The 26,188-nt window shown below is 43.6% G+C and overlaps 2 protein-coding genes and 2 non-coding genes across 5 annotated transcripts in view; 1 reads left to right on the top strand and 3 right to left on the bottom strand.

The window, feature by feature from the left end:
* Window positions 1-232: 232 nt before the first annotated feature.
* Window positions 233-339, bottom strand: LOC126021419 (U6 spliceosomal RNA). The gene has a single exon (XR_007499936.1). It is a non-coding gene; the product is annotated as a U6 spliceosomal RNA (small nuclear RNA).
* An 885-nt stretch (window positions 340-1,224) lies between these two features.
* ELL3 (elongation factor for RNA polymerase II 3) lies at window positions 1,225-5,014 on the top strand. Its single transcript, XM_049782532.1, has 11 exons — window positions 1,225-1,362; window positions 1,477-1,512; window positions 1,802-1,914; window positions 2,041-2,236; window positions 2,316-2,395; window positions 2,539-2,614; window positions 3,400-3,580; window positions 3,993-4,035; window positions 4,214-4,385; window positions 4,578-4,622; window positions 4,697-5,014. The coding sequence occupies exons 1-11, from the start codon at window positions 1,225-1,227 to the stop codon at window positions 4,805-4,807; spliced, it is 1,191 nt and encodes a 396-aa protein (XP_049638489.1). The 3' UTR covers window positions 4,808-5,014.
* Window positions 5,015-7,520: 2,506 nt separating this feature from the next.
* Window positions 7,521-26,188, bottom strand: part of PDIA3 (protein disulfide isomerase family A member 3) — a 178,750-nt gene continuing 160,082 nt past the window's right edge. For both annotated transcript variants that reach the window (XM_049782488.1, XM_049782487.1), the window contains 12 exons: window positions 25,387-25,465; window positions 21,644-21,761; window positions 17,013-17,120; window positions 15,201-15,330; window positions 14,136-14,252; window positions 13,290-13,415; window positions 12,196-12,378; window positions 11,385-11,493; window positions 9,732-9,860; window positions 9,084-9,163; window positions 8,722-8,779; window positions 7,521-7,974 (listed from right to left, as the gene is read on the bottom strand). In XM_049782488.1, coding sequence (XP_049638445.1) covers window positions 7,861-7,974; window positions 8,722-8,779; window positions 9,084-9,163; window positions 9,732-9,860; window positions 11,385-11,493; window positions 12,196-12,378; window positions 13,290-13,415; window positions 14,136-14,252; window positions 15,201-15,330; window positions 17,013-17,120; window positions 21,644-21,761; window positions 25,387-25,465 — 1,351 coding nt within the window. In that variant the 3' untranslated portion in view covers window positions 7,521-7,860. The remainder of the gene's footprint in view (window positions 7,975-8,721; window positions 8,780-9,083; window positions 9,164-9,731; window positions 9,861-11,384; window positions 11,494-12,195; window positions 12,379-13,289; window positions 13,416-14,135; window positions 14,253-15,200; window positions 15,331-17,012; window positions 17,121-21,643; window positions 21,762-25,386; window positions 25,466-26,188) is intronic.
* On the bottom strand, window positions 15,759-15,883 carry LOC126021090 (small nucleolar RNA SNORA54). The gene has a single exon (XR_007499703.1). It is a non-coding gene; the product is annotated as a small nucleolar RNA SNORA54 (small nucleolar RNA).

The following is a 26,188-nucleotide window of genomic DNA, read 5'->3' as shown; positions in this document are numbered from 1 at the left end:
GTACATGGCATCATTGATTTGGATGGTATGCAAAGATAGCAGTTACAATGCCATAGCTTCATTAAATCAGGAAGCATGTAAAGATAGCACAGCAGGGGCTGGAGAGATAGCATGGAGGTAAGGCATTTGCCTTGCATGCAAAAGGACGGTGGTTCGAATCCTGGCATCCCATATGGTCCCCGAGCCTGCCGGGAGCGATTTCTTTTTCTTTCTTTCTTTCTTTTTTTTTTTTTTAAATATGGAACGCTTCACGATTTTGCGTGTCATCCTTGCGCAGGGGCCATGCTAATCTTCTCTGTATCGTTCCAATTTTAGTATATGTGCTGCCGAAGCGAGCACCAGGAGCGATTTCTGAGCGTAGAGCCAGGAGTAACCCCTGAGCGCTGCTGGGTGGGACCCCAAAAACAAACAAACGAAGATAGCAGAGCAATGCCCATGGCATCATTAAATCAGGAAGTATGTAAAGATAGCGGTTGCAATGCTTGTGGCACTATCAGCCTAGACAGGTTGTTTGATCTGGATGACTTTCTCCTGCGCTCATAACAGCAGGGACACAAATCTCTAAACAGAGACTTTCTTTTATATTTAAGGCCAGCTTGCAGAAATCTCATTTCCCTGCCTCTCTCCCCACAGGGAGGTACATGTTCTTTTGATTACCGAAACCCAACTACAATCATGCATGTAGTCCTGGTGTTTAAAGAAAAATAAACAAATAAAGCCACGAATCTCAAGAAGGGAGATGGGAGAGGGTGACCTGCGCCTGGGCACCACGCAGTGCTGTCTATGGGATCCTTTTCCAGCCTCCTCAACCATGTCTGAATCGATGCGGGAATAAACACCAGGGCTGGGCCAGGTGTGGAGGCCTTGAGCAAGTCCTGCCTTCGCTTTCGACACCCCCAAATCCCCGGGGGGCTCCGGGCCTCGGGGGCGGGGGCGGCAGGACCCGCCCAGCAACCGGGCTCTGAAAACCCTTTTCCTGGGTGCCACGTTCCGCTTGGCTCCGTGGCCGCCACTGCGAGTCGGGGTTGGCTGGGGACGTCGAGGCAGGGACTCGCAGACTTCGCCCTCCGCGAGCTGCAAACTCCAGGGGGGCGCTGGGTCAGGTCTCTCTCGATTTCGGGGTGCCCAGGGCGGAGCGCCCGCCTGGTGCCCGGTGCCAGCCGAGCGAGCGAGCGCAGCGAGTAGGGCTTATCCTCCGGCAGGCACTCGCCTGACTTGGCGGCCATGGAGGGACCCCAAGAGTTTGCGAGCGAGACATTCCGGCTCCGCTGCGCCCCGGCCGCCTCGCCCCGGACCAGCCTCCTGCTCCTCCGGCTCAACGAGGCGACGCTGCGGGCTCTGCACGACTGTCACGGGCAGCAGGTAACGAGGACCCTCCGCCCCGCAGCCCTTGGGATGGGGGGCCCCGGCAGAAGTGGTCCGGGGGTGGCGGCACATGCCACGGTGCCCCCCGACACCGCATCCCTCTGCCCGTAGGTCCGGCCGGTGATCGCTTTCCAAGGCGACCGAGGGGTGAGTGCGAGGGCCTGGGGTCCCTCCTGGGTGGGGGCAAGTCCTGAGAGCTGGGCCTCGCACTGGGGCAAACGGTGCTGCTGCAGGCTGGTTCCCTCTGGGGGGCTGCGGTGGAAGAAAGAGACCGTATCGCCTCCGTTCCCGGGGAGCTCAGGCTCAGGTGCATCTGCTGGCTAACGAGCCCCTGGGGACACCCCTGCACCCTTCTGGCCGCTTCTGGGAGGAAGCATTGGCTGGCGGGGAAGGGGTGGCTTCCCTGGCTGGGCTCAGAGGCTCATTTTACCCCCAGTATCTGAGGCTCCCGGGGCCCGGCTGGTCCTGCCTTCTGTCCTTCGTACTGTCCCCGAGTGGCCAAGAGCTTGGCAGTGGCAGCCTGGAGCTCATCTGCCAACGCTTAGGCAGGTAAGGAGGAGAGGAGGCAGGGAGCGAGGGCACCGAGGGTGTGCGGGAAGCTCTGGGAAATGCTCAGAGGTGCCTACAAGTTCTTGACTATCTTTATCGATTGCATTTTCCATGGCCCCTTAACAGATCTGCACCTAACCTCCTCCACTGCCTGGGCCCACTCAAAGAGCACCTCACTATTTGGGCAGCTACGGATTCTACATCTTCATATCCTGGAAACCACCTGCTTGATGACAGAACTCGGGAGAGTTGGCCCAACACAGCAACAGACTACACTGAAGGAGCTGCTGCCGTGTCACAGGTGCAGATGGCGCTAGAAGAGGTGAGACCAGGGAATTAGGATAAGGTGGGGCAGAGTTGGAGCCTGAGGAACCAACTGGCCTCGCCACTTTCCCTTTCAGGCACCGGATCCCTTGGCAAACAGCCAAAGACAGTCACTCCCAGGATCCTCCAGGGAACCTACCGCCCAGTGGGAAGTGAGGTACGTGCGGCTGGGTGGGACCAACCTGGGAAGCCTGGTATTGTCTTCCTCTTTAATCTCCACCCTAAATGCTGTCATAAGAGATCTAGTCCTACTGCCTACACTGGTGGTCTTATCTCTTATTCCCTTTTTAAATATCTGAGGAATCAGACCCTTCTTCCCAACAGAGATCCTGATCAGATACTGCCTTCTTCCACCAGCCATAAACACCTAGACAAGGTAAGTTGTAATCAGGCAGGGGTGGAGCTTTGCAGTAGAGCATTTGCCTTGAATGTGGAACCCCCAGAATTCGATAAAAAACATATTAAGATAAGCTGCAAGAATAAGAATTTTTCTAGGGTTGGAGAGATAGTATAATAGGTAGGGCATTTGTCTTGCACATGCCCAACCTGAGTTCACTCTCAAACACTATGTATGTTTCTCCAAGTTCCACCAGAAGTGATCCCTGAGTGCCAAGCTGGGAGTAAACCCTGAGCATCTCTGGTCGTAGTCCCCAAACAAATTTTTCCTGAGAGCTATGTCTGATCAGGTTAAAATTTAACTTAGGGGCCGGAGTGATAGCACAGTGGTTAGGCCATTTGCCACACACATGGCCAACCTGGGTTCCATCCCCAGCATCCCATATATTTTCCCAGAGCCTTCCAGGAGCAATTTCTGAGTGCAGAGCCAGGAGTAAACCCTGAGAGCTACCAGATGTGACCAAAATAAAAAAAAAATTTAACACTGGAAGCCCTTCTTTTGAGAGTCCCAGAGCTCATTCTATGAAATTGTTAAGAGAAGGGCAGATGGATCTGGAAAGAGCACAGAGAGCAGGGTGCTTGCCTTGCAACAGAGCTGACTCAGGTTCAATTCCTGACATCCAACATGGCCCCTCAGCACCACCAGGAATAAGAATACAAGTAATCCTTGAGTGTCACTGGGTGTGGCCCAAAAATGAAAAAGTAAAATAAAGAAGGGCAGTAGTCTTCACAGAAATACCTTGTAACAGGTATTTCTTCCCAAAGAAACGTCCAGCAACAGCAGCAGCTCTAGACCGGAAAGAAAAAAGACTCAGAACTTTGCCTTCAGCATCAAGTCCCCTACATGGTCTGTCCAGTGAAGGCCTACAAGAGGAAGAAGACTGGGAAGAAGACAAAGATGAAGACATGGGTCCCAGGCTGGGACACAGTCCCTCAGCTCAAGCAGGTAAGTGCTGTCATTCTGGGATAAAAGGCCTATAGATCAGGGCCCAAGCGATAGCACAGCGGTAGTGTTTGCCTTGCATGCGGCCGACCCGAGACTGTTCTGGGTTCGATCCCTGGCATACCATATGATCCCCCTGAGCCTGCCAGGAGCAATTTTTGACCAGAGCCAGGACTAAATCCTGAGCACTAAACCTGAACACAGCCAGATGTGACCCCAAAGCCAAATCCCCCCAAAAAAGGCTATAGATCAATTTTGTTGTTGGGCCATACCTGGTGATGTTGCTCCTAGCTCTGCACTCAGGAATTACTCCTGGAGGGATTGAATTTGGGTTGGCTGTGTGCAAGGCAAACACCCTATCCTACCTATTGTGTTATCACTCCAGCACATTTAGAGGTTTCTGCTTCCTTCCTAGACTCTGAATCCCCAAGTCCAGAAGAGGTACCAGATTACCTCCTGTAAGTTCTCTGCTACTTCCAATTTATATCAAACCTTATATTATATATAATATATAAAATATATATATAAATATATAATATATATTAATATAGAGATATTAGGATAAACCACCTGAGAGTTGGGAGCTATCTGTAGCAATTAAATGAAAAGTGGCGTTTCTTTGGTCTGTCCTGACAGGCAATACAGAGCCATCCGCAATGCAGAGCAGCAACAGGCTTATGAACAAGACTTTGAGACAGATTATGCCGAGTACCGCATCCTGCATGCTCGGGTTGGGGCTGCAAGCCAAAGATTTGTAGAACTGGGAGCAGAGATCAAGAGAGTTCAGCGAGGAACTCCAGAACACAAGGTAGGATTAAACCCAGGTCAAACTCTCCCCCATAAGCATGTGCTTGTTTAGTGACTAAAAAATTACAAACTGGCCTTTTCTGAGAGAAAAAAGGAAATCTGTAAAACGAAAAGGGAAGTTACTTTCCTTCTTTTAAGAAAAGTGTAATGTTTCCCTCAATGTCAAACTTGATACAAGCATTTTCTGTTTTAGGTGCTGGAAGAAAAGATATTGCAGGAATATAAAAAGTTCAGGAAGGTAAGACAAGATCTGGGAATAGTAATTATAAGGCATAAGTAGCAGGTTAAAAAATGGATTTTTTTTTTCTGCAGAGATACCCAAGTTACAGAGAAGAAAAGCATCGTTGTGAGTACCTTCATCAGAAATTATCCCACATTAAAGGACTCATCCTAGAGTTTGAGGAAAAGAACAGGGGCAGCTGACGTGTTCTTGCCATAGTGAGATTATGAGGAAAAGCAGCAATAAACTAGAGTGCAGTTGTTCTTGTGGCTAAGTTCAGGGTGTCGAGTTGTAAAGCTGCTTCAGGTTCTAATGGTTTCATTGTTGCCATAATTTTTAGGGTGTAGGGGCAGTGCTAATTCTCCTAGGATTTGTGAGTATGCAGGTCCTTCTGGGATCAGATTTGGAAAAGTAGCAGAAGCTTGGTTTCATCCATTTTCAAATCCTGAGATATGACACAATTTCTAGGACAAGGTCCCTTGAGGACATTAGATATTAAGGGAAAGAGGAAGCTCAAAAGGCTGGAGAACATTTTGTAAAGCAAAAAGCCTGGGTGCGATCTTCAGCACTGGGCACAATTCCTGTGCCCTCAAGTCAAGATTATTTCCTGAACACATTACTTGGTATGATCCAAAATCAAAACAAGTAACAAAAAATGAAGTCTGGTATTCATCCTGAAGACAATGAGCAATTCTAGTAACAGAACTAAAGGAACTACCTGGACATAATGGGAAAAGGTTTGGGTGTTAACTTTTGTACTGAAAGTGAATTCTTTTTCAACATGTTTTAAAAATGACAACTGCTTCTGTGTCCTTTGTACAAGCTAAAGGCTTTCCTTGGGTTGAAAATTTGGCTTAGTGGTAAAGAACATGTCTGGCACGTAAGGGGCCCATAGTATGACAAAATACAACATATGATCATTCTTCTGTTAGAGCTTCTTACTTCTGAGTATATTTGGAACTCTATTAAAATAAACAAACAAAAAACCCCACAAAATATAACCAGATGGAATGTGTTTTTGTTTGGGGGCCACACCTTGTGGTTTTGAGGGGTTACTCTTGGTTCTGTGTTCAGCAGTCACTCTTAGTGGGCTATGGGGACCATGTGCGTTGCTGGGGAAAGAATTCAGGTCAGTTGCAATCAAGGTAAGCACCCAATCCACTGTGCTATCAATCCACTCCCCCTCTTGTCATTGGAAATATGTTTCTTTTTTGGTTTTGGGCCACATCCAAAACCATTTTACTTTTTCAAGGCCTTAAGATCCTGATTATATAAATATATATGTATATAGATTGGTTTTTGGGTCACACCCGGCAGCACTCAGGGCTTACTCCTGGCTCTACACTCAGAAATCACTCCTGGCAGGCTTAGGGGACCATATGAGATGATGCCGGGATTCGAATCATGGTCCTTCATGCAAGGTAAACGCCCTATCTCCCCCCATGCTATCTCTCCAGCCCCATGATAATACATTTTTTATATTTGCTCTACAAAATCCATCTCAAACCTGACAAGTAGAGATTATAAGTGGAAAAAGGCTCTCCTTTTCTAAAGTCATGGCTCTCTTACACTTAGGGCTCATATTTATAGTAACCGAACACTGGACAAGATTTGGATTTAACCACAGAGGAAAATGGTTCAATTCAACTGAACAAAACATCATACCAACGCTGTCTTTTTTGTTCCTTACTATTATGAAATGAAGTTCAGGGGCCGGATCAATAACACAGCAGTAGGGCATTTGCCTTGCACGTGGCTGACCTGGGACGGACCCAGGATCGATCCCCGGCATCCCATATGGTCCGGAGCCTGCCAGGAGTGATTTCTTCTCTTCTTTTTTTTTTTTTTTTTTTTTAAATTTTTGGGTCACACCCGGCAGCACTCAGGGGCTACTCCTGGCAGGCTCGGGAGACCATATGGGATGCTGGGATTCGAACCACCGACCTTCTTTCTACATGCAAGGCAAACACTCTACACCTTTATGCTATCTCTCCGGTCCCAGGAGTGATTTCTGACTGAAGAACCAGGAGCAACCCCTAAGTGCTGCCAGGTGTGGCCCAAAAACAAACAAAATGCAGCTCAATCATTACCAGGTGCAACATTGCCTTTCCCAGCTCCACTCGAGAGGTTAATAGGACACACCATGGGCTTTGGGGGAATACAGCAGAATTCAGCAACAGAACCCCAGTTTGATGTCACACTATCTAGGCATTAGATAGACTAATTAGACTAGATCAGGGGTCTCAAACTCAATTTACCTGGGGGCTGCAGGAGGCAAAGTCAGGGTGATCCTTGAGTGCAAAGTCAGCAGTAAGCCTTGAACATTGGGGGATGTGACCCAAACAACTAAAACAAAACAAAACAAGATTCCTCTAGGGCAGGGTCACAAAATGCTGTACAGTGGGCTGCGAGTTTGAGACCCCTGGACTAGACTGAGGAAACTACATGGCAGGGAATCCAATGCAGGCTCAACATTAGATCAGGACTTTTGATGACTGAATTTAGTTAGTGCTGCCAAATTTTCATAACTGCCACATTCAGTTGTATAACCTGATACAGGGTTTAGGAAACTAGGGGCATTGTGCCATTTAATGAAAATTTAAAATACTTATTTAAAATAGGGGCAGAAATATTTTAGAGGAGTTAAAGCACTTGACTTGCATGTGCATAGTTAGCCTCAACCCTAATTCAAATCCCTGGGGACCAGAGGACTCCTGAGTCTAGGGCCTGGAATAGCCTGTACTGGCAGGTGTTCTAAAACTCACCCATCCATTAAAGAGTTATGTTATGTTTTGAATGTTTAATAGTATGTGTACCAGGCAATGAAGATTTATATGCATTTCCATCAATGCAGAAAGTTTCACTAGTGTTGATTAGAGAACCTTTGGTTCCCCAACCAAGGGTGAGGGGAATGAAAACAGTCTAAAGGGGGTTCATTTATTGTCACTGTTCCAAATGTACAAAAAAAATTAGAAAATAACCCCCCAACTCAATTTCCCCCATTCTCACAACATGCCCTCCCCCTAACACAAATAATTTCTCCCCCAAACCAAAACACATAAACTGGTCTTGGTATTTCCATAAACAGTGCAGCTAAGAAACAGTTTAGAGAAAATTTAACAGGATTCAGATTACATCCATTCTGTTCTCTCAGGGATGAGAGGTAATAAACCCATGTGGATCTAGTCCTCCCCCATGGTTTTCCATCTCTGGTGGAAGAGTCCTTTTTTACAAAGTGGTATGTTTGGCTGCAGCTTTAGAGATCCTCCTGTGCTTTCTTCTTCTTCTTGGGTTTTTCTTCTTGAATTACAGGGGTGGTTGTAGCCTCTCGTTGTAGGTAGCTAATAAAATCATTTAATTCGCGTCCACCCTAAAAATAGAAAAGTTGCTTTGAAAACTTAAGCAAGGGGGTTGTTCTTTACATGACTGAAACCCAACTACAATCATATTTGTAATCAAGGTGTTTAAAAAAAGATAAAAAAAAAAAAAAATCAAGCCTTTACTTTAAAGACCCTCTAAACTCCCCTCCTCAATTAGTTTTGTTTTTGGGTCACACCTGATGGTGCTAAAACATTACCCCTGGCTCTGCACTCAGAAATACCCCTGGCAGGGTTGGGGGACTATATGAGCTGCTGAGGACGGACCTGGTTTGAACACACATGATCCCCTAAGCACGGCAGAGTGACAGAAATTAAAAAAGTACTGTTGAGCGTAATTCAAAACAAAATAAAACAAGAAAGGACACATTCACTATAATCACTTATTTTGACTAAGAACTTAAAGGGCTGGGGATGTGGAGATAGGACATGCTTTGCACGTAGAAGTCCTGAGCTCCACCCCTAGTACCACCAAACTCTGAGATAACAAAGTAGCCCCCATATCTTTGAGTAGGGCAATAAAACAAGTTTCCTGGGGGGTGAGGAGGGGGGAGTTTCCAGCAAGGATAGGATGTAAGGATGTGGGTCAGTGACAAAGGGCATAGCTGGCATGTGTGAGACCTGCCTGGTGAGTTCTATTCCTGGTGTCACAAAAGTTCCCGGTTAAACTCAAAGAAATGAATATGACACATACACACGTGCTCGTATTTGTATGTACATACATGAGATAATTCACTTACTTCATATTTCTTTGGGTTAAGCTTCTTGTTGGCTGGAGAGAAGTAGATGGTAGGAAAACTAGGAAAGGGAAAAGTAAATAAATACTTTCTCAGTAACTGTTTCATGGAAATAACTTTTCCTAATTTCTAATCTGACCAGACACTTTTTTCATTCTAGAAAAAAATTCAGCAATATGAGAACTCTCAAAAGCCACAGCAGTTATTTGGAACATGTGGCAGAATGGTAAGGCAGGGGTTCCATGACTACTGGAACAGAAGATCCACCTTCCACCCCAAAACCGGCTATAATGACAAAATGGTATATAAGGCTACTTTCCCTTTCTAATCTCACAGACACTTTTATGAATTTTTAATCTACATACCCTCTGACTTCGTACGGAGAAGGCACATCATTGGCTGTGGCATCCATTTTGGCTATGATGATATTTGGATCTTTGCTGAGCTATAATTTAAAAAGGTTACATCATTGTTAAGCTTCAAATTCAAGTGAATTTAAAATTTAAAACAATCTATTTCTTCAGAAACATCTGCTTAAGTTGCTGTTCAGATGAGATGTGATACCTCTATATATTATCTAACCTTCCTTAAATTTCCTTGGTTCCTACTAAGTCTATATACAGACACTTTATGGAATGCGGGGGATCAAACCCGGGTTGGCTGTGTGCAAGTAAATGCCCTACCCGCTGTCGTATCTCTTCAGCCCCGACATATACAGGTACTTTCAAATTTTACCTGGCCTAATAACCGATTGCAATGGTTAAGAAAAGTGTTTTATGATAAAGGAATAAAGGAATATATAGATCATATCAAAACTCAGAAGGTGCTGGATACTTTTAATATATAGCTGATCAAAACTATCTTTTGGAGATATCTGAGGCAGCACACAAGCTACAGAAACTAGAAGTCAGTTAGGAGATAGCAACGAAGAATCTACCATTACACAGTAGGCAATTAGTGTAACAACTCAATGCTAAATATGAGATATTTTTCACAATATGGCTTAGACTTACCTTCTCTCCCAGTTCTTTATATTTGGGTTCCAGATTCTTGCAGTGTCCACACCAAGGAGCATAAAACTCAATGAGCACATCTTTCTTTTCATTATTCACGATTTCATCAAAATTCTCTGCTACCACAATCTAGGAAAAAAAGTTCTCTAATTGGTAAGAATTTCAACTCATGAGCCTTATTTCTGAACCCAACCCTCCTCAAATTTTAAGTATGTGCTCTACTAGTTGAGCTAACACCTCTGCCCCTCAGAGCAACTATTTATTTATTTATTATTTTATTTATTTATTTTTAGGTTTTTGGGCCACATCTGGTGATGCTCAGAGGTTACTCCTGGCTATGCGCTCAGAAATCGCTCCTGGCTTGGGGGACCATATGGGACACCAGGGATCGAACCCAGGTCCGTCCTGGGTCAGCTGCATGCAAGGCAACCAACCGCCTTACTGCTGTGCTATTGCTCCAGCCCCAAGAGCAACTATTTATTAAAGAGAACCCATTCGTGGGGCTGAAACAATAACAGTGGGTAAGGAATTTGCCTTACATGTAGCCAATTTGGGTTCAATCCCCAGCATTCCATATTGTCCCGAGTGATTCCTGAGTAAAAAGTCAGGAGTAATCCCTGAGAATTGCTAGGTGTAGCCCAAAAATCAAAAAGGAATTATTGGGAGGGAAACAGGGAGACAAACAAGAATATTTGGGCTACACCTGAGAGTGGTCTGGGCTCACTCGCTCAGGGAACCATATATAATACCAGGAATCAAACTGGGATCAGTTACAAGCACCTTAACCCCTTTCCACCCCCTCAGAGCAAAAATTAAAAATAACAAAAACATGGGAGCCAGAGAGATAGCATGGAGGTAGGGTGTTTGCCTTGCATGCAGAAGGACGGTGGTTCAAATTCCGACATCCCATAAGGTCCCCCAAGCCTGCCAGGAGCAATTTCTCCCCCCCCCTTTTTTTTTGGGGGGGGAGGGGCACACCACACCCATTTGATACTCAGGTGTTACTCCTGGCTATGCGCTCAGAAATCGCCCCAGCTTGGGGGACCATATGGGATGCCAGGGGATCAAACCACAGTCCATCCTAGGCTAGAACTTGTAAGGCAGACACCTTACCTCTAGCGCCACCTCTCCTGCCCCTAGGAGAGATTTCTGAGTGTAGAGCCAGAGTAACTCCTGAGTGCTGCTGGGTGTGACCCAAAAACTAAAAATCCCTCCAAACGTAGGCTGGAGTGATAGCACAGTAGGTAGGGCGTTTGCCTTGCATGTAGCTGACCTGGGTTTTATGCTCCTGTCCCTCATTATTAAGCATTATGAGCTCTAGCAATATACATTTGACTCAGGGAGGTAAGGATAAATAAAAGCAGTCAAAAGGTTTTTTTTTTTTTTAATTTAGACCTATATTCATTAATTTGGAATAAAGAGATGAGTAGAGGGCCAAAGAGATGGTTCAATGATCTAGAGTTCATACATTGCCTGTAGGTCACTTGAGTCCCCCCAATCACTGCCAAAAATAGCCTGAACACTGTTGAGTATGATCCAAAATTAAATTAAAAAAAAAAAAAAAAACAAAAAAAGGCAGAGTCCACTATTGCACAAGAAAAGTGGAAAAAGTGGGCCCAATTCTAAAAAGCTTGGGGACACCATTAGCCTCACCTTCACAGGTCCATCATTGCTCTCTGGGATGGGCTCAGACTTCAGGTATCTTTTCAGGCTGCCATCAAAGTAATCCTGTAGAAATCTCTCAAGAGCCTTGCCATCACGTCTACATGTGGAAAAATAAGGGTCAGGTTTGTTCATTTACTTCTGGATACTGAGAAGATTAAAGGCAATTTCTTAGAATACAACCACTTTTTTATTTTTATTTTTTGAGTCATATAGATGCTCAGGTGTTACTCCTAGCTTTGCACTTAGGAATCACTCCTGGCAGTGCTTGGGGAAACCATCTGATATGAGATGCTTGGGTTGGCTGAATGCAAGGCAAGTGCCTTCCCAGCTGTACTATTTCTCTAGCCCCATGAACCACCTCTTTCATTTGTAGTTGGCTCTTTGTGGATAAGCAAGACTAGAGAAGGAAGAAAGTGATAGTTGTCTGACTGTTTCACTTCTGCCAAAGAATCAGTACTTATTCTGTTGCTCTGGAGTTAAGTATAATGGTTCTCAGTATATAGTATCTGCTACTTATTTTATTGCCTGGTTCACAAAACAACTTTTCTCCTCTTAATTTTCCTGATTCAGAAGAGAAAGGTCAAAATTATCTTGAGTCTTAAGATCTTTCCAAGCAACTGAATTTACTTTAGAGGTCAATGAATGTAGTATTCCAACAAGACATTTTTAGGAATGATCGTGGTGAACATGGGGGTTGCACTTGTCTGAAATTATATCCATCTCAACGAATCCAGTGTCCTCTACTATTTCTAATTGCAAGATGGAAGCAGAAGCAATGACTTAAGAATTTCAAACTCACGAGAATTCTTCTTGCATAACAAACTTCTCTCCTTTTGCAGTTCGGATAGCAACAACAGGAATCTCTCCAGTAGTGCTTTCCAAGCCAAAATCAGAAAGTTCATGGCTAAAAGCTTTGCGGCTGGCTACAGCAAAGTTGAGTTTCTTCCCAGCATCCAGGAATTTCTTTGCCACCATCATCACTCTGTGAAAGACAAACATTCATGTCAAGACCATACTAGGGTGGTAAAGTAGTTTTGAAACAAAGAAACAAAGAAAAAGCAAAGATTTCTGCAGTCTATGCAGCTCAATGAATTTAGTCCAAACTTGAGTTCATAGGCACTGACTCGACAAAGGCTTACAGTATTCTCCTATCTTATCAAATGCCAGGACAACACTTGTAATATGCAATCAATCCATTCCTCACAACTCCTGCTACATAATGTAACAAACTCTGCAGCCATAAGGACAGATTTGAAAATTTATAAAAAATATCCATGTAAGCAGATGTTTCAAAGTACATTTTATTTATTTGTTTTGGGGCCACATCCATCGATGCTCAGGGGTTACAACTTCTGGCTCTGCACACAGGAATTAACTCCTGGTGGTATTTGGGGGCCATGAGTTACAGGGAATAGAACACAAATCGTTGGCTCTATACACTATACTATTTTTCCAGCCCTTAAAGTATATTTTAAATTACATTCCCCTCTTTTGTTTCATTTTTGGGCCACATTGGCAGGGTTCAAGGGCTACTCTTGATGTGGTGCTGTGGGCCCATACTTTCATTTATCCTTACAGCTTCAAAGTTTGGTTTTTTGGATTTTTTTGTTTTTGTTTGTTTTCGGATCACACCCGGTGACACTCAGGGGCTTCTCCTGGCTCTTCGGTCAGAAAACACTCCTGGCAGGCTCAGGGGACCATATGAGATGCTGGAAATCTAACCTACTCTGTCCAGTGTTGACTGCATGCAAGGCAAGCACCCTACCACTACGCTATTGCTCCAGCCCCTCTTACCTATTTTCACATCGCAAATGGTAACAGGACAGCTAAAAAGAACTTAACTATTCACACATCAGGTAAAGTAATTTACAGAGAGAAAAAGCAATTCATTACCGATTTCTCCAATAGTTGGAACCTTTAGCATTCTTTTCATAGTCCACATCATAGTAAGCCATAAGTATATCCTTGCCCTGTAGCAAATCTTTATTTTCTTCTGTCATGTGAGGACAGATACCAAAACTAAAATGAAATAATATATTATCAAATTTGATAAACTTGCAGGTATATTATAGAACTATCAAAGTAACTGATAGCACTTACAAGAGAATGCAATTTTAAATATTTAGGATAAGTACCAAACAACACACAAGTTCTTTTTTTTTTTTTTTTTTTTTTTTTTTGGTTTTTGGGCCACACCCAGTAACGCTCAGGGGTTACTCCTGGCTATGTGCTCAGAAGTTGCTCCTGGCTTGGGGGACCATATGGGACACCGGGGGATCGAACCGCGGTCCGTCCAAGGTTAGCGCAGGCAAGGCAGGCACCTTACCTTTAGCGCCACCGCCCGGCCCCACAACACACAAGTTCTATCTAAGGCCTGATATTACTAGTTTACAATTGACTGCATCTGTTATCAGATTCCCTCTCATTTTTTTCTCCCACCCCCGGAGTCCTACTCTTGAATTGAACTATTTAATCTAACAGTGGTCCTCAAACTATGGCCCGTGGGCCACATATTGTATTTGTATCTGTTTTGTTTCTTCATTGCAAAATAAGAAATATGCAGTGTGCATAAGAATTTGTTCATAAGTTTTGTTTTTACTATAGTCAGACCCTCCAATGGTCTGAGGGACAGTAAACTGGCCCCCTGTTTAAAAAGTTTGAGGACCCCTGAAACATGCCTATGCTTAATAACTGAGGTACGGAAAATTAAAATAAAGAATTCCCTAAAAATGTACTCACATGTTTTCCTGGATAAATTTTTTAATCTTGCCACTGGTCATTTTCTGTTCTGAATATGCCACAGACTTGTCCTCAAACTTATTCGTTAGATGTGAAGGACGAAACAAGGTGATACCCCTTAAAAAAAAATAGTAAAAGTCTCTCCTACCTCTTTTTAAAGTTCAAACATATTATTTGTATATGCTTCTTTTTTTTTTTTGGCCACATCTGGTGGTGCTTAGGGCTTACTCATGGCTCTGCAATCAGGAATCACTCCTAGCAAAGCTCAGGGGATCATATGAGATATCAACTTTCTCCCCCTCTTCCTTTTATTCCTTCCCTTTCTTCTCTCCTCTCATTTTTGGGCTATAAGACTATGCTCAGGGAGTCAGGGATTGAACTTGGGTTGCCTGCATGCAAAGCAAGCACCCTGTCTATTCACTGTATTATCACTCCAACCCCTTATTACACTTCTATTTTTCTGCATATTTACTATCTCCCCCTGGAAGGCATCTTTGAAAAGTAGTAGTAGTTTCTAACACTTAGTTTACTGCCCACAAAACGCCTTTTTTTTGGGGGGTGGGGGGGGGAGGAATACCACACCTGGTGATGCTAAGGGGGGTTATTCCTGGCTATGCCCTCAGAAATCCCTCCTAGGTTGGGGACCATATGGGACACTGGGGATTCAAACCGAGGTTTGTCCTAGGTCAGCCGCTAGTGCTGCGCCATCGCTCCAGCCCCAAAGTTACCCCCAGAGGCCAAACCAGTATCGCTAGGAGTAGGGTTTTTTTTGTTTGTTTGTTTTTGTTTCTGGGTCACACCTAGCGGTGCTCAGGGTTACTCTTGGCTCTGTGCTCAGGAATTGCCCCTGGCAGGCTTGGGGACCATATGGGATGTCAGAATTCAAACCACTGCCTGTCCTGGATTGGCTGTGTGCAAGGCAAACACCCTACCAGTGTGCTATCTCTCCAGCCCCCTACCAAATGCTCTTAAGTAATCCCTTTACAAAAACAAGGCACAAAGATCACCCATTTACACAACTGCACATGATCCAGAGACCAAAAAGGGAGCTTATCTGGTACTTACTCTCCATTATCATCATACTTGTTCACCAGAGACTCAACATTGGTGTGAGCAAATCGGTAGTTATCCCTCAAGTTGCTGGCTGCCTTCAGAAATTCAGCGTGTGCTTCACTGAATAAATCATTGAAAAAACCTATAGAAAAATAGCAAGTATTATGAAAAAAAACAAAAACAAAAACGAAAACAAAAACATTAAGAGCTGAGATATAATTAAAAAATTTTAATTCTTGGCTTTTATTTTTGGTTTTGGAGCCACAGCCAGAAGTTCAGGGGTTTACCCCTGGTTCTACATTCAGTAATTACTCGGGGAACCATATGGGATGTTGGGGATTGAACCTAGGTTGGTGGCATGCAAGAAAAGCACCCTACCTGCCATACTGTTGCTCCAGTCATTAAATTCTTCTTTTTGTTTATTTTTTGGGCCACCCCTGGGAGTGCTCAAGGGACCATATGGACGACAGGGATCAAACTCACGTTGACCAAGTGCAAGGCAAACACCCTACCCACTGTGTTATAGCTCCAGCCACAATTCTATTTTTTTTTCCCCCACCCTCCTTTTTTTTCTGTCTCCAAGACCTTAACCTGAAAGCTTAGATAAGTCAGTCAGAGAAGGGTCATGGGACTTTCTGTTGCACTGGAATGGAACCCATATGCCACAGGAGACTAACAGGTTACGAACAGTGCTCCACAATTCTATTTTTAATGTTTATTCTACTAAAGAGTGGTTTATCAATGTATGACCTATATTTCATGTAACACCAGAAAAATGATGTCATAATATCAGGGTTGCCCAAGAACAATGAGACTACTTGAGATTTCAATGATGATTCCACATATCTGATGATTAAACAAGACACTTCAAAAAAAAAAAAAAAAAAAAAAAAAAGTGGGGCCGGAGAGATAGCATGGAGGTAAGGCGTTTGCCTTTCATGCAGAAGGTTATTGGTTTGAATCCTGGCATCCCATATGGTTCCCCCAAGCCTGGCAGAAGCGATTTCTGAGCCTAGAGCCAGGAGTAACCCCTGAGCACTGCCGGGTATGATCCAAAAACAAAAACAAACAAAAAAAAGTAAGCTTCACTTTCTCATTTATTTGCTTTTTGAGCACCCCGTAATGCTCAGGGGCTAATTCTGGTTCTGCATTAAGAAATTACATTTAAAAAAAAATTACACTCGTTGATGCTTACAGGGACCATAAAAGATGCCAGGAATTGGACCTGGTTCGGCCACATGCAAGAACAGCACCTTACTTGTAATATGTTTAACTCTCTGAACGCAGGGCTTAAGAAGTAAAAAGGGCTCAAGAAAAAGTACTGTGAGTAGGGAACTTGCCTTGCATATAACCAATCTAGGTTGATCCCCGGCACCTCATATGGCCCCCAAATCCAGTCAGGAGTGATACCTGAGTTTAGAGCCATGAGTAATCCCTGAGCATCGCCAGGTGAGGCCATAAAACAAAACAATAGAAAAAAATGGAGCTATTCCTCCTTGCACTTTCAATTGAAATGGAATCTTTACATTTTAAGAACACAAAATCAAGTCAAAAAGAGATCCTTTCTAAACTTTTTTGAATCAGAACAGAGTTGCTTTGTTTTAGCTTGGGGATGGTATTGTGTGTGAAGAGGTGGATATTCATCAGTGCTTGTAGGACCAGGTGGTGTGAAAGCGAGGGACTGAACACTGAGCTCCCACAAGCAAAACATATACTTTGCATCATCTCTCTAGTCCCCTAAACTGCTTTCACTTTGTTGTTACTAAAAAAGAATTTTCTTAGGTCAAGAGGATTTTGTGGCATAATAAGATATTCATTACTTACCCACCACAGAAGCATCTTTGTCACCAATGAACTTCTCAAATTCTTCCTCAGTCTTTAGAGGAACTGAAGCTGGTCCTGCTTGTTTCTTCAAGTGGCTGACAATTCCATCTTAAAAGAGGAAACAATATTGTCAATACACATTTTACGTAAGTTTCTGGCACTGACAATATATAATTCTCACGCAACTCTCATCTCATTGCAGCCATGTGTGTATAAACAAATTTTAAAATGTAGGGACCAGGGGCTGGACCATAGTACAGTGGGTAGGATGTTTGCCTTGCACACGGCCAACCCAAGTTCTAGTCTTGAGCATCTCTAAGTGTGTCCCAAAATGATGACAAAATAGGGGCCGGAGAGATAACATGGAGGTAAGGTGTTTGTCTTGCATGTAGAAGATTGGTGGTTTGAATCCCGGCATCCCATATGGTGCCGAGCCTGCCAGGAGCGATTTCTGAGCATTGAGCCAGAAGTAACCCCTGAGCGCTGCGGGTGTGACCTAAAAACCAAAACAAACAAACAAACAAACAAAATTATGTCAAAATAATTTTCCCCCCAAAGCATAGGCCCTGGAACCAGAGCAAAAGTACAGTGGGTAAGGCACTTGCCTTGCATATAGTAGACCTAGATTCAATGTCCTATAATATGGTTCAATGAGCCCACCATGAGTGATCCTTGAGCAGAGCTATACATAACCCCAGAGCACTACTGGGTGTGGTTCTAAAACCAAAATCTGAAAACAGAAAAAGTGGGCCCTGGGCTGGGGAGAGATAATATAATACAAAGGGGTCAAGGTGCTTACCTTGTATGCAACCTACCTGGGTTCAGCCCCAGTACCATGTACAGTTCCCTGAGCTCTGCAAAGATTGATCTCTGAACATAAAGACAGGTATAATCCCTGAGCACCACTAAGTGTGGGCTCCCCATATTCTCAAATAGAAATAAAAAGGAATTTTTAAAGAAGTTCAAAAGACTGGAGTGCATGCCTAGCATGCCTGTGGTTTCAAGCTCAAATCTTGGCAGCACCCCGCCCCCCCGCCCCCCGCCCACAGCACTGCTGGGCTTCAGAAACAGTGATCTGGCAAGACTATGAGGCCCCTCCCAAAATAAAATTTAAAAACAAGTTAAAAACTATAAAAATGTAATAAATGCTTATAAATTCAGTCACACACACATAGGTAATAATCTGTTTTTTTTTGTTTGTTTTTTTGAGTCACTCCTGGCTCTATGTTCAGAAATCACTCTTGGCAGGTGTGGGGGACCATATAGATGCCAGAATTCAAACCACTATCCTTCTGCATGCAAGGCAAATGCCCTGCCTCCACGCTATCTCTCTGGCCCCAGTAACCTCTATTTTTAAATATTCTAAATTGTTTGGTTTTAGGGTCACTCCCAGAACTTTTCTCCCCTGGGAGAAAAAGGAGACCATGGTAATGCTAGGGATCAAATTCAGAGATTCAGAGTTCCTGAATGAAAAAGAAAAAAGAAAACAAAGTGCTAACCTTTTCATCTAGCAATCTGGCATTAACTTTTTTTGTTTTTGGGTCACACCGGCAGCACTCAGGGGTTATTCCTGGTTCTGCGCTCAGAAATCACTCCTGGCAGGCTCGAGGGACCATATGGGATGCTGGATATTGAACGAGGGTCCGTCCTGAGTTGGCAGTGTGCAACAACAAACTACTGCTGTGCTATTGCTCTAGCCCCCAACCTCATTCTTTATTAATAACTGAATAGTGATTTATTCAGTACATGAATGTACCATAATTTATTAACAAAACCAAAACCACTAGACCAAACAACAACTGAATGTTAAATTCATACCAATTATTAGCCCTAATTCCTTTCTTTTGGCTTGTTGGTTCAACAACATCTGCCACATGTCTGTCAACATGGCTGGCCATTCAAACTCCAGCACCACATTAATCTGAAGAGCATTCCCAGATAAAGCCATTTATTTTGCCATTTTCAGCCACTATGTGGTATTTCAGGACAGCTAGTTTAATGTCAACTTTTTCTTAAGCTTATTCTTCTTGGGTGTTTAAGAATTCTTATTTCAGCCCTGCCATAAAGTCTGAAAACAAGATGAAAAGTTGACTGTTTTTGGATGTTGTAGTCTGACAAATGTATCTATTTGTTGCATCAGAGCCCTTAGGATAGGCTTGGATGGTGGTGGATGGTGATGGAGGCCTTTTTTCTCCAGCCCATGACACATGGCCCTGCAACCGCTCCCTTTCAGCTGTTGGGGTTGCAGTGAGGAGAAAATCTACTCACAGGCAGGCTTCAGGAAATATCAGTTTTATTCATCCCTGGCCAGTATGTGTGGCCTATCATAACCATTTATGCATGCTATCCCTAGCTTGCCCTGCGTCTTAGCTTCTTCCTTTAGCCATCTCTCCTCCCAGCCAAATCTTTTGAAACCTCCCCCAAGACCCCTCCCAGAAATGGGAGGGTCTTTCTTGTAGGTAAGCTTACACAAAGAATAGGGGTCAGGTTACATCTATGTAAAGTCGTTTACCAGCAAAGATGGTTCTTTGCTAATGATAAATTCTTCCCTTATTCAAATATTCTTATTCTGGATCTTAGCTTCCACATTTTCTATTATATCTGATGGTTCAATATTGAGAACAATAGTCTTTCCCTCTAACACAAAAATCTGCATCTTGGCAGTGGTCCTACTCCAGAAGGTGAACTGAATCAAAAGAATTCTGAGGAACTGGAGACTGCTTTAAGAAATGAGTGCACACTTCATATGCAGAAGATCCAGGTTCAAGACCCAGTGCTGCATGATAAGGAGTAAACATTGAGTACCAACAGCACAACAGACAGAAGCAGTCCCAGATTACTTCTGGCAGGTTCAGGGGACCTTATGTGGTACCATGGATTGAACTCTGTTGGCCTCATGCAAGGTAAAGGCTCTATCCACTGTACTACAGCTCTGGCCCACTCCCACTTCTTTTAATTATGATAAAAATAGATCTATCTCCATTATTCTTTTCATGACTTTGAAAAATAAAGCTCTTTTCTCCACAGCCTTTGTAAGAATTAGACCACTCCAAGAATCTCATAAACACAGAATCATATAGTGTATCTTTTATAACTGGCTTATCTGGTTCAACATGTTTTCAAGGTTAATTCATATAGTTTCCAGAAATTACTTATTATTATGTTTGGTTTTAGGTCACACCGGAGGTGCTCAGGGGTTGCTCCTGTCTCTGCACTCAAATCATTCCCGGAAGGCTTGAGGGACCAAATAGGATGCCAGGGATCAAACCTGGTTTGGCCTTGTGCAAAGCAAACACTTACCTGCTCTGCTATTATTCCAACCCCCAACCAGAATTTATTTTTTTGCTTTTTGGGCCACAAAGAAATTATTTTTAAATGTTGAAGAATATTCCTTTGTATATTTTACATTTCATATATTCACAAATCAATTGATAGACATGGTTTGCTTATATCATTTTTGTTATTGTGAATTATGTAGTTATAAGTAATGGCATACAATGATTTCAAGAAATATCTTCCTTTTTGGGGGTGGTGGTGGTCTAATCTACCAATGCTCCCAGTTTGGTATACTTGAGGGACTATGAGGTGATGAATGAAACTGAGGAAAGTGTGTGCTTCAGCCTGCTGAGCTATCTCCCTGGTCTATTTTCAGTTCTTCTACTTTAAACCCTGCATACCCTCTCGGGCCTGAACTCTGTTTTGTGAATAAATGTTAAACACCTGGCAAGATAGTATATGAGGGGAAAGCAGTTGTCTTGCATGTAATCCCCCCAGCACCACGAGGGGTCACTCTTGAGCAAAGAACCAGAAAGAAAAGCCCGAGCCCTATATGACTGCCACTCTCACTCAGGCTTCCAAGATATTGAAAAAAAAATAATCAGTTTTTTTTTTTTTTTTTTGGTTTTTGGGTCACACCCGGCGGTGCTCAGGGGTTACTCCTGGCTGTCTGCTCAGAAATAGCTCCTGGCAGGCACAGGGGACCATATGGGACACCGGGATTCGAACCAACCACCTTAGGTCCTGGATCGGCTGCTTGCAAGGCAAACACCGCTGTGCTATCTCTCCGGGCCCAAAATAATCAGTTCTTATAACCAATTTATCTTAGTTAATAAAACCAAAATATTAAAAAAAGCAGAAATATAAAATATGTCTAGATGACATTACTACAAGTTCAAGTATTTTCTGTATTACTTACATAATCAATTCACCTGGGTGTTGTTTTTTTAATTAGCTACCAACCAGACCTCTTACAGGAGGAAAAAAAAAATCAAGGCTGGAACAGAGGGTAAAGCATCTTTCTTGCATATGACTGATTCATGTTTAAACCCTAGCACCCTACATGATCCCCAGAGTGATCCCTGAGCATAGGACCAGGTGTACTCCTGGAGTAACACAAACTATGGTCCCAAAACCAAAAGCAAAAAAACAAAACAAAAAAAAATCTAATAGGGGCACCACCTCTTGGTGCTGTTCACTACTCCCATCTCATTGCTTCAGGGTCACTCCCAATGTTGCTTGGGGACTATGTGGTGACAGAAACCAAATATTGAAATGTTGGCCTTGTACATACAAAGCAATGATCAGCCCTTGCTTCACAAATTTAATTTCCAAAATGTAAAACTGATTCTTACCGGCAGTCCTGGGTCCATCATAAGCACCTGCTTCTTCACCATCTCTAAATATCTTCAGGGTTGGATATCCACTGACTCCATACTTATTGCATGTGTTTGTATTGGCAGTACAATCAACCTAAGGATAGAAATAGACAAACCGCTTATTGGCCAACAGCCTGCTATAGGTTCTTCCTATATTCCCAAAGTATTGGGATGTGTGAAATCATAAAAGGGCCAAGGAATTCTTGGCATACATGCCACAGAATCCTGGATCTCCCTTTTGTCCTTTGCTGTTATAACAGTGTGCTTTACACCGTTAGTGGCTTGCACATGTGTGCTCTGGGATTACAATTAGTTGACAAACTCAAACTATGGCAATAGTGCTTACCAAAGCTGACAATTCTTGGCTAAGATGCTCACAAATTAGACGTCACAACCCTTTTGTGGTGTATATATGTATCTGGTTCTAGTGAGGCCAGAAATTGCTCATGGTGTGCAAGCTCGAGAATCTTTCTGGGTGACAAAGCAATTCCTCTTGGTGGGGCCCAGGAGACCATATGGGATGCCAGGGATCAAACTTGGGCCAGTTGCATGCAAGGGAAGCAAACTACCTACTATATTCTATCTCTGGCCCTGGAAAAGGGAATTTGCACCGGAAGCCAGTTTTCTCAATTTTTCCAACAGAGAATCCTTTCCAACCCAGTTTCTTTCTTGCTCCTGCCCCCCCCCCCAACCCACCGCAGACTGGTTGGTTTATTAGTCTTGTTAGGTAGCTCTCCACTTATGTGACTTTTATCTGCCATCCCTGGTTGAGAAATACTGCCAAGAATAATATATGTTAAAAAAAAAAAAAAAAAAAAAAAAAAAAAGAATAATATATGTTAGAATATTAGAAAAAAAAAAAAAAGTGTAGAGCCAGGTGTAAGCTCTGAGCACAGCCAGGTGTGCCCGCCCCCCAAATACTATAACTGCTTGTTTGATAATAATCGCCATCAAGGAGACATGCTTGAGTGTACATAACCTTCAATGTGTGGTGGAGGACAATTTTTTTTTGTTTCTTGGGTCACACTCGGCAGCACTCAGGTGTCCCTCCCTGGCTCTATGCTCAGAAATTGCTCCTGGCAGGCTCAGGGGACCACATGGGATGCCGGGATTCGAACCACCAATCTTCTGCATGCAAGGCAAACCCCTTACACCTCCATGCTATCTCTCCGGCCCGGTGGAAGACAATTGATTTCATAGATCACATGGAGATACTTGTTATCAAATTTGGTGTCAAAGGCATCAATTACTTGAATGCTGTTCCCTGAGCTAGAATCAGTCTTTTACAGTAACCACATGACAGATCTGGTGAGAATTATCACGAGGATGCAAAAACGAGTCTCATCTTTTGAGTCACTTAGAAGTAGGCAATATGGGGCTGGCGCGGTGGCACTAGAGGTAAGGTGTCTGTCTTGCCAGCGCTAGCCTAGGACGAACCATGGATCAATCCCCCAGCGTCCCATATGGTCCCCAAAGCCAGGAGCACATAGCCAGGAATAACCCCTGAGCGTCACTGGGTGTGGCCCAAAAACCAAAAAAAAAAAAAAAAAAAAAAATGTAGGCATTATAACATACTTAACAAATATTACTTCATCTAATCTTCAACTCCCAGAGTCTAAGGACTCCTCACTCCTTTAAAAAAAAATTCTTTTTTACTGCTTTAAAATAAACTGAGGTTTGGGCCAGAGCAATAGCACAGCGGTAGGGCACTTGCCATTTCACGCTGCCAATCCAAGATGGACCCAGATTCGATCCCCAGCATCTCAAATGATCCCCTGATTTCTGAGCACAGAGCCAGGAGTAACCGAGTGCTGCGGGGTGTGGCCCAAAAACAAACAAAAAAAATTAACAAACAAAATAAAATGAGGTTCAAAAAGTTATAGGCAGAAGAGAGTAATTAAACTTTTTTTCCCAGTGGCACCTGCCACGTAAGGATTAAAGGCAGTTTTTAGGGCTGGAGAGATAATCCAACGCTTTACATTCATGCTTTGCTTACATGAGGCCCTCAGCTCTATCCCCAGTACCAAACAATCCCTCATGCAATGAGCCAGATTCTAGTGACACCTAGGTGTGGCACTAAAGCCAAAACCAAATAAGTAATGAAGTTTCCAAATTAAGCCCTATATATGGATATATATATATATATGAAACATTTGAGGTTGGTCAAGATATGGGCCTTTGAATTGGGGCAACTATGGGCTTTATCACAGAATAAAACCTTACAAAACTTTATAAAAGTTAAGTATCTAATTTATGGATGACCAGTCCTCTCAGTCCACAACACTCTAATTTTCTTATTCCAATCACTGGACAGATTATTTGGGAGTTTAAAGATGTCACTGACTCAATGGTAGTTTTCCCCTTTTGGGCTGGGGGTTGGACCACTCCTAGTGGTGCTCAGGGGTTATTCCTGATGGGCATAGGGGATCATATGGGATGCTTGAGATGGAAGCTGGATCAGCTGCATGCAAGGCAAGTGCTTTACGCACTGTACTAGGGCTCCAATTTGCCCCCCACCCACTCCCCTTTTTGGATGTTATTTTGGAGCCACAACAAGTAGTGCTCCAGGCTTGCTCCAGGCTCTATGCTTAGGGATCTTCCTGCCAGGTTCTAGGAAACATGAGGTGCTGGGATCAATTCAAGGTTAGATGCATGCAAGGCAAATATCTTACCCATTGTATTATCTTATCTCTCCAGCCCCATTTTTACCTATATCTGTCCTTTCTTTTTTGGGGGGTGGGGAGGAAACCACACCCAAGTGATTTTCAAGGATCACTTCTGACGAAGATTGGGGGACCATACATTTTATAAGAGACTAAGTCAGAGTCAGCCAAGTACAAGGTAGCTCACCAACTCTATGATTGGCCGCCTACGCAATTCTTACTACCAAATATGTATATATATATTTTTTAGGTTTTTGGGTCACACCCGGCAGTGCTCAGAAATCACTCTTGGCAGGCTCAGGGGACCATATGGGATGCCGGGATTTGAACCACCGTCCTTCTGCATGCAAGGCAAATGCCCTACCTCCATGCTATTTCCCTGGCCCCCTTACTACCAAATATTGTTTAATATTTTGAGAGCTTGTTTGGAGGTCCTAGCAGGGAGCACATCTACTCGTATACCCTTGACCAAAGAATGGACCGTCTCTATTTGGGGAGACAGTCCTCTTCAACTGAGCACACAGCTTTGGGAGGGACGTACATGGAACAGTGAGGAAGGGGACACCCGCCTAGCCAGCCAGATAGCCCTCACATCCAATATTGTTTAATATTTTCATTTTACTATTTTGATTGAAGTTCTGATGTACAATATTGCTGTTCACATAATTCCAACACCACATTCATCACCAGTGTACCCACCTCCCTCTTGAGGACCCCAGGATCCCTTTCCTTCCTCCAGCCTTGCCCCCTGCTGTCCAGATCAATTTTTCCTGTTTTACTGCCTTTGGCCCTTTGTTGCTACCTTGCTGTGTATCTTTAATTCCCGTACATGAGTGAGCTCATTCTAAATATTCCCATTTTTATTTTCTTTAGGCAACAACCCATAATACTCAGGGGTTGCTCTTGGCTCTGCACTTGGGAACCGCTCCTCACAGTGCTTGGGGGAACATATGAGATGCTGGGAATTGAACCCCTACAAAGCAAGCACCCCCACCTGCTGTGTTATCTCTCTGGCCCATACTCCATTTCTCTTATGAAGAACCCATTTTTACTCACCTTTGCTAATGGAACTATTCCTTTTAATCTGGTTGCTGCAGCTTCATATTCAGGGGCAAGCCTCTTGCAGTGTCCACACCTATACAGACAGTCATGTTTACATAATGTTTTTTTTTTTCCTGTTCTTTTGTTTAGTTGTTTTTGGGTCACACCCTGTGGCATTCAGGGGTTACTCCTGGCTGTACGCTCAGAAATCATTCCTGGCAGGCTTGGGGGACCATATGAGATGCTGGGATTCGAACCACCATCCTTCCGCATCAAGGCAAATAAATGCCCTACCTTTATGCTCAGAAACTACTCCTGACATTACTTAAGAGTTCCATACAGGGCCCGGAGAGATAGCACAGCGGTGCTTGCCCTGCAAGCAGCCGATCCAGAACCTAAGGTGGTTGGTTCGAATCCCGGTGTCCCATATGGTCCCCCGTGCCTGCCAGGAGCTATTTCTGAGCAGACAGCCAGGAGTAACCCCTGAGCACCGCCAGGTGTGGCCCAAAAACCAAAAAAAAAAAAAAAAAAAAAAAAAGAGTTCCATACAGGGTGCTGGGGATTGAACCTGAGCCAGCCTCATGCAAGGTAAGCACCCTACCCGCTATATTATCGCTTTGGCCCCTAATATTTAATCTTGAAGATCTTCATCAGGAGTAGCAATGACATATAGTAGGTAAGGCACTTGCCTTGCATGCAACAAACCCAGGTATAATTCCCCATCATCCCATGTAGGGTGCTTTGAATTGCGACAGGCATAATTACTGAATGCAGGGCCAGGAATAACCCGAGCATTACCAGGCATGGCCACAAAATA

The sequence above is a fragment of the Suncus etruscus genome, chromosome 10 (genome assembly GCF_024139225.1).
Source record: "Suncus etruscus isolate mSunEtr1 chromosome 10, mSunEtr1.pri.cur, whole genome shotgun sequence".
In the NCBI taxonomy this organism is placed as follows: Eukaryota; Metazoa; Chordata; class Mammalia; order Eulipotyphla; family Soricidae; genus Suncus; species Suncus etruscus.
This window is presented reverse-complemented; position numbering and strand designations above follow the sequence as displayed.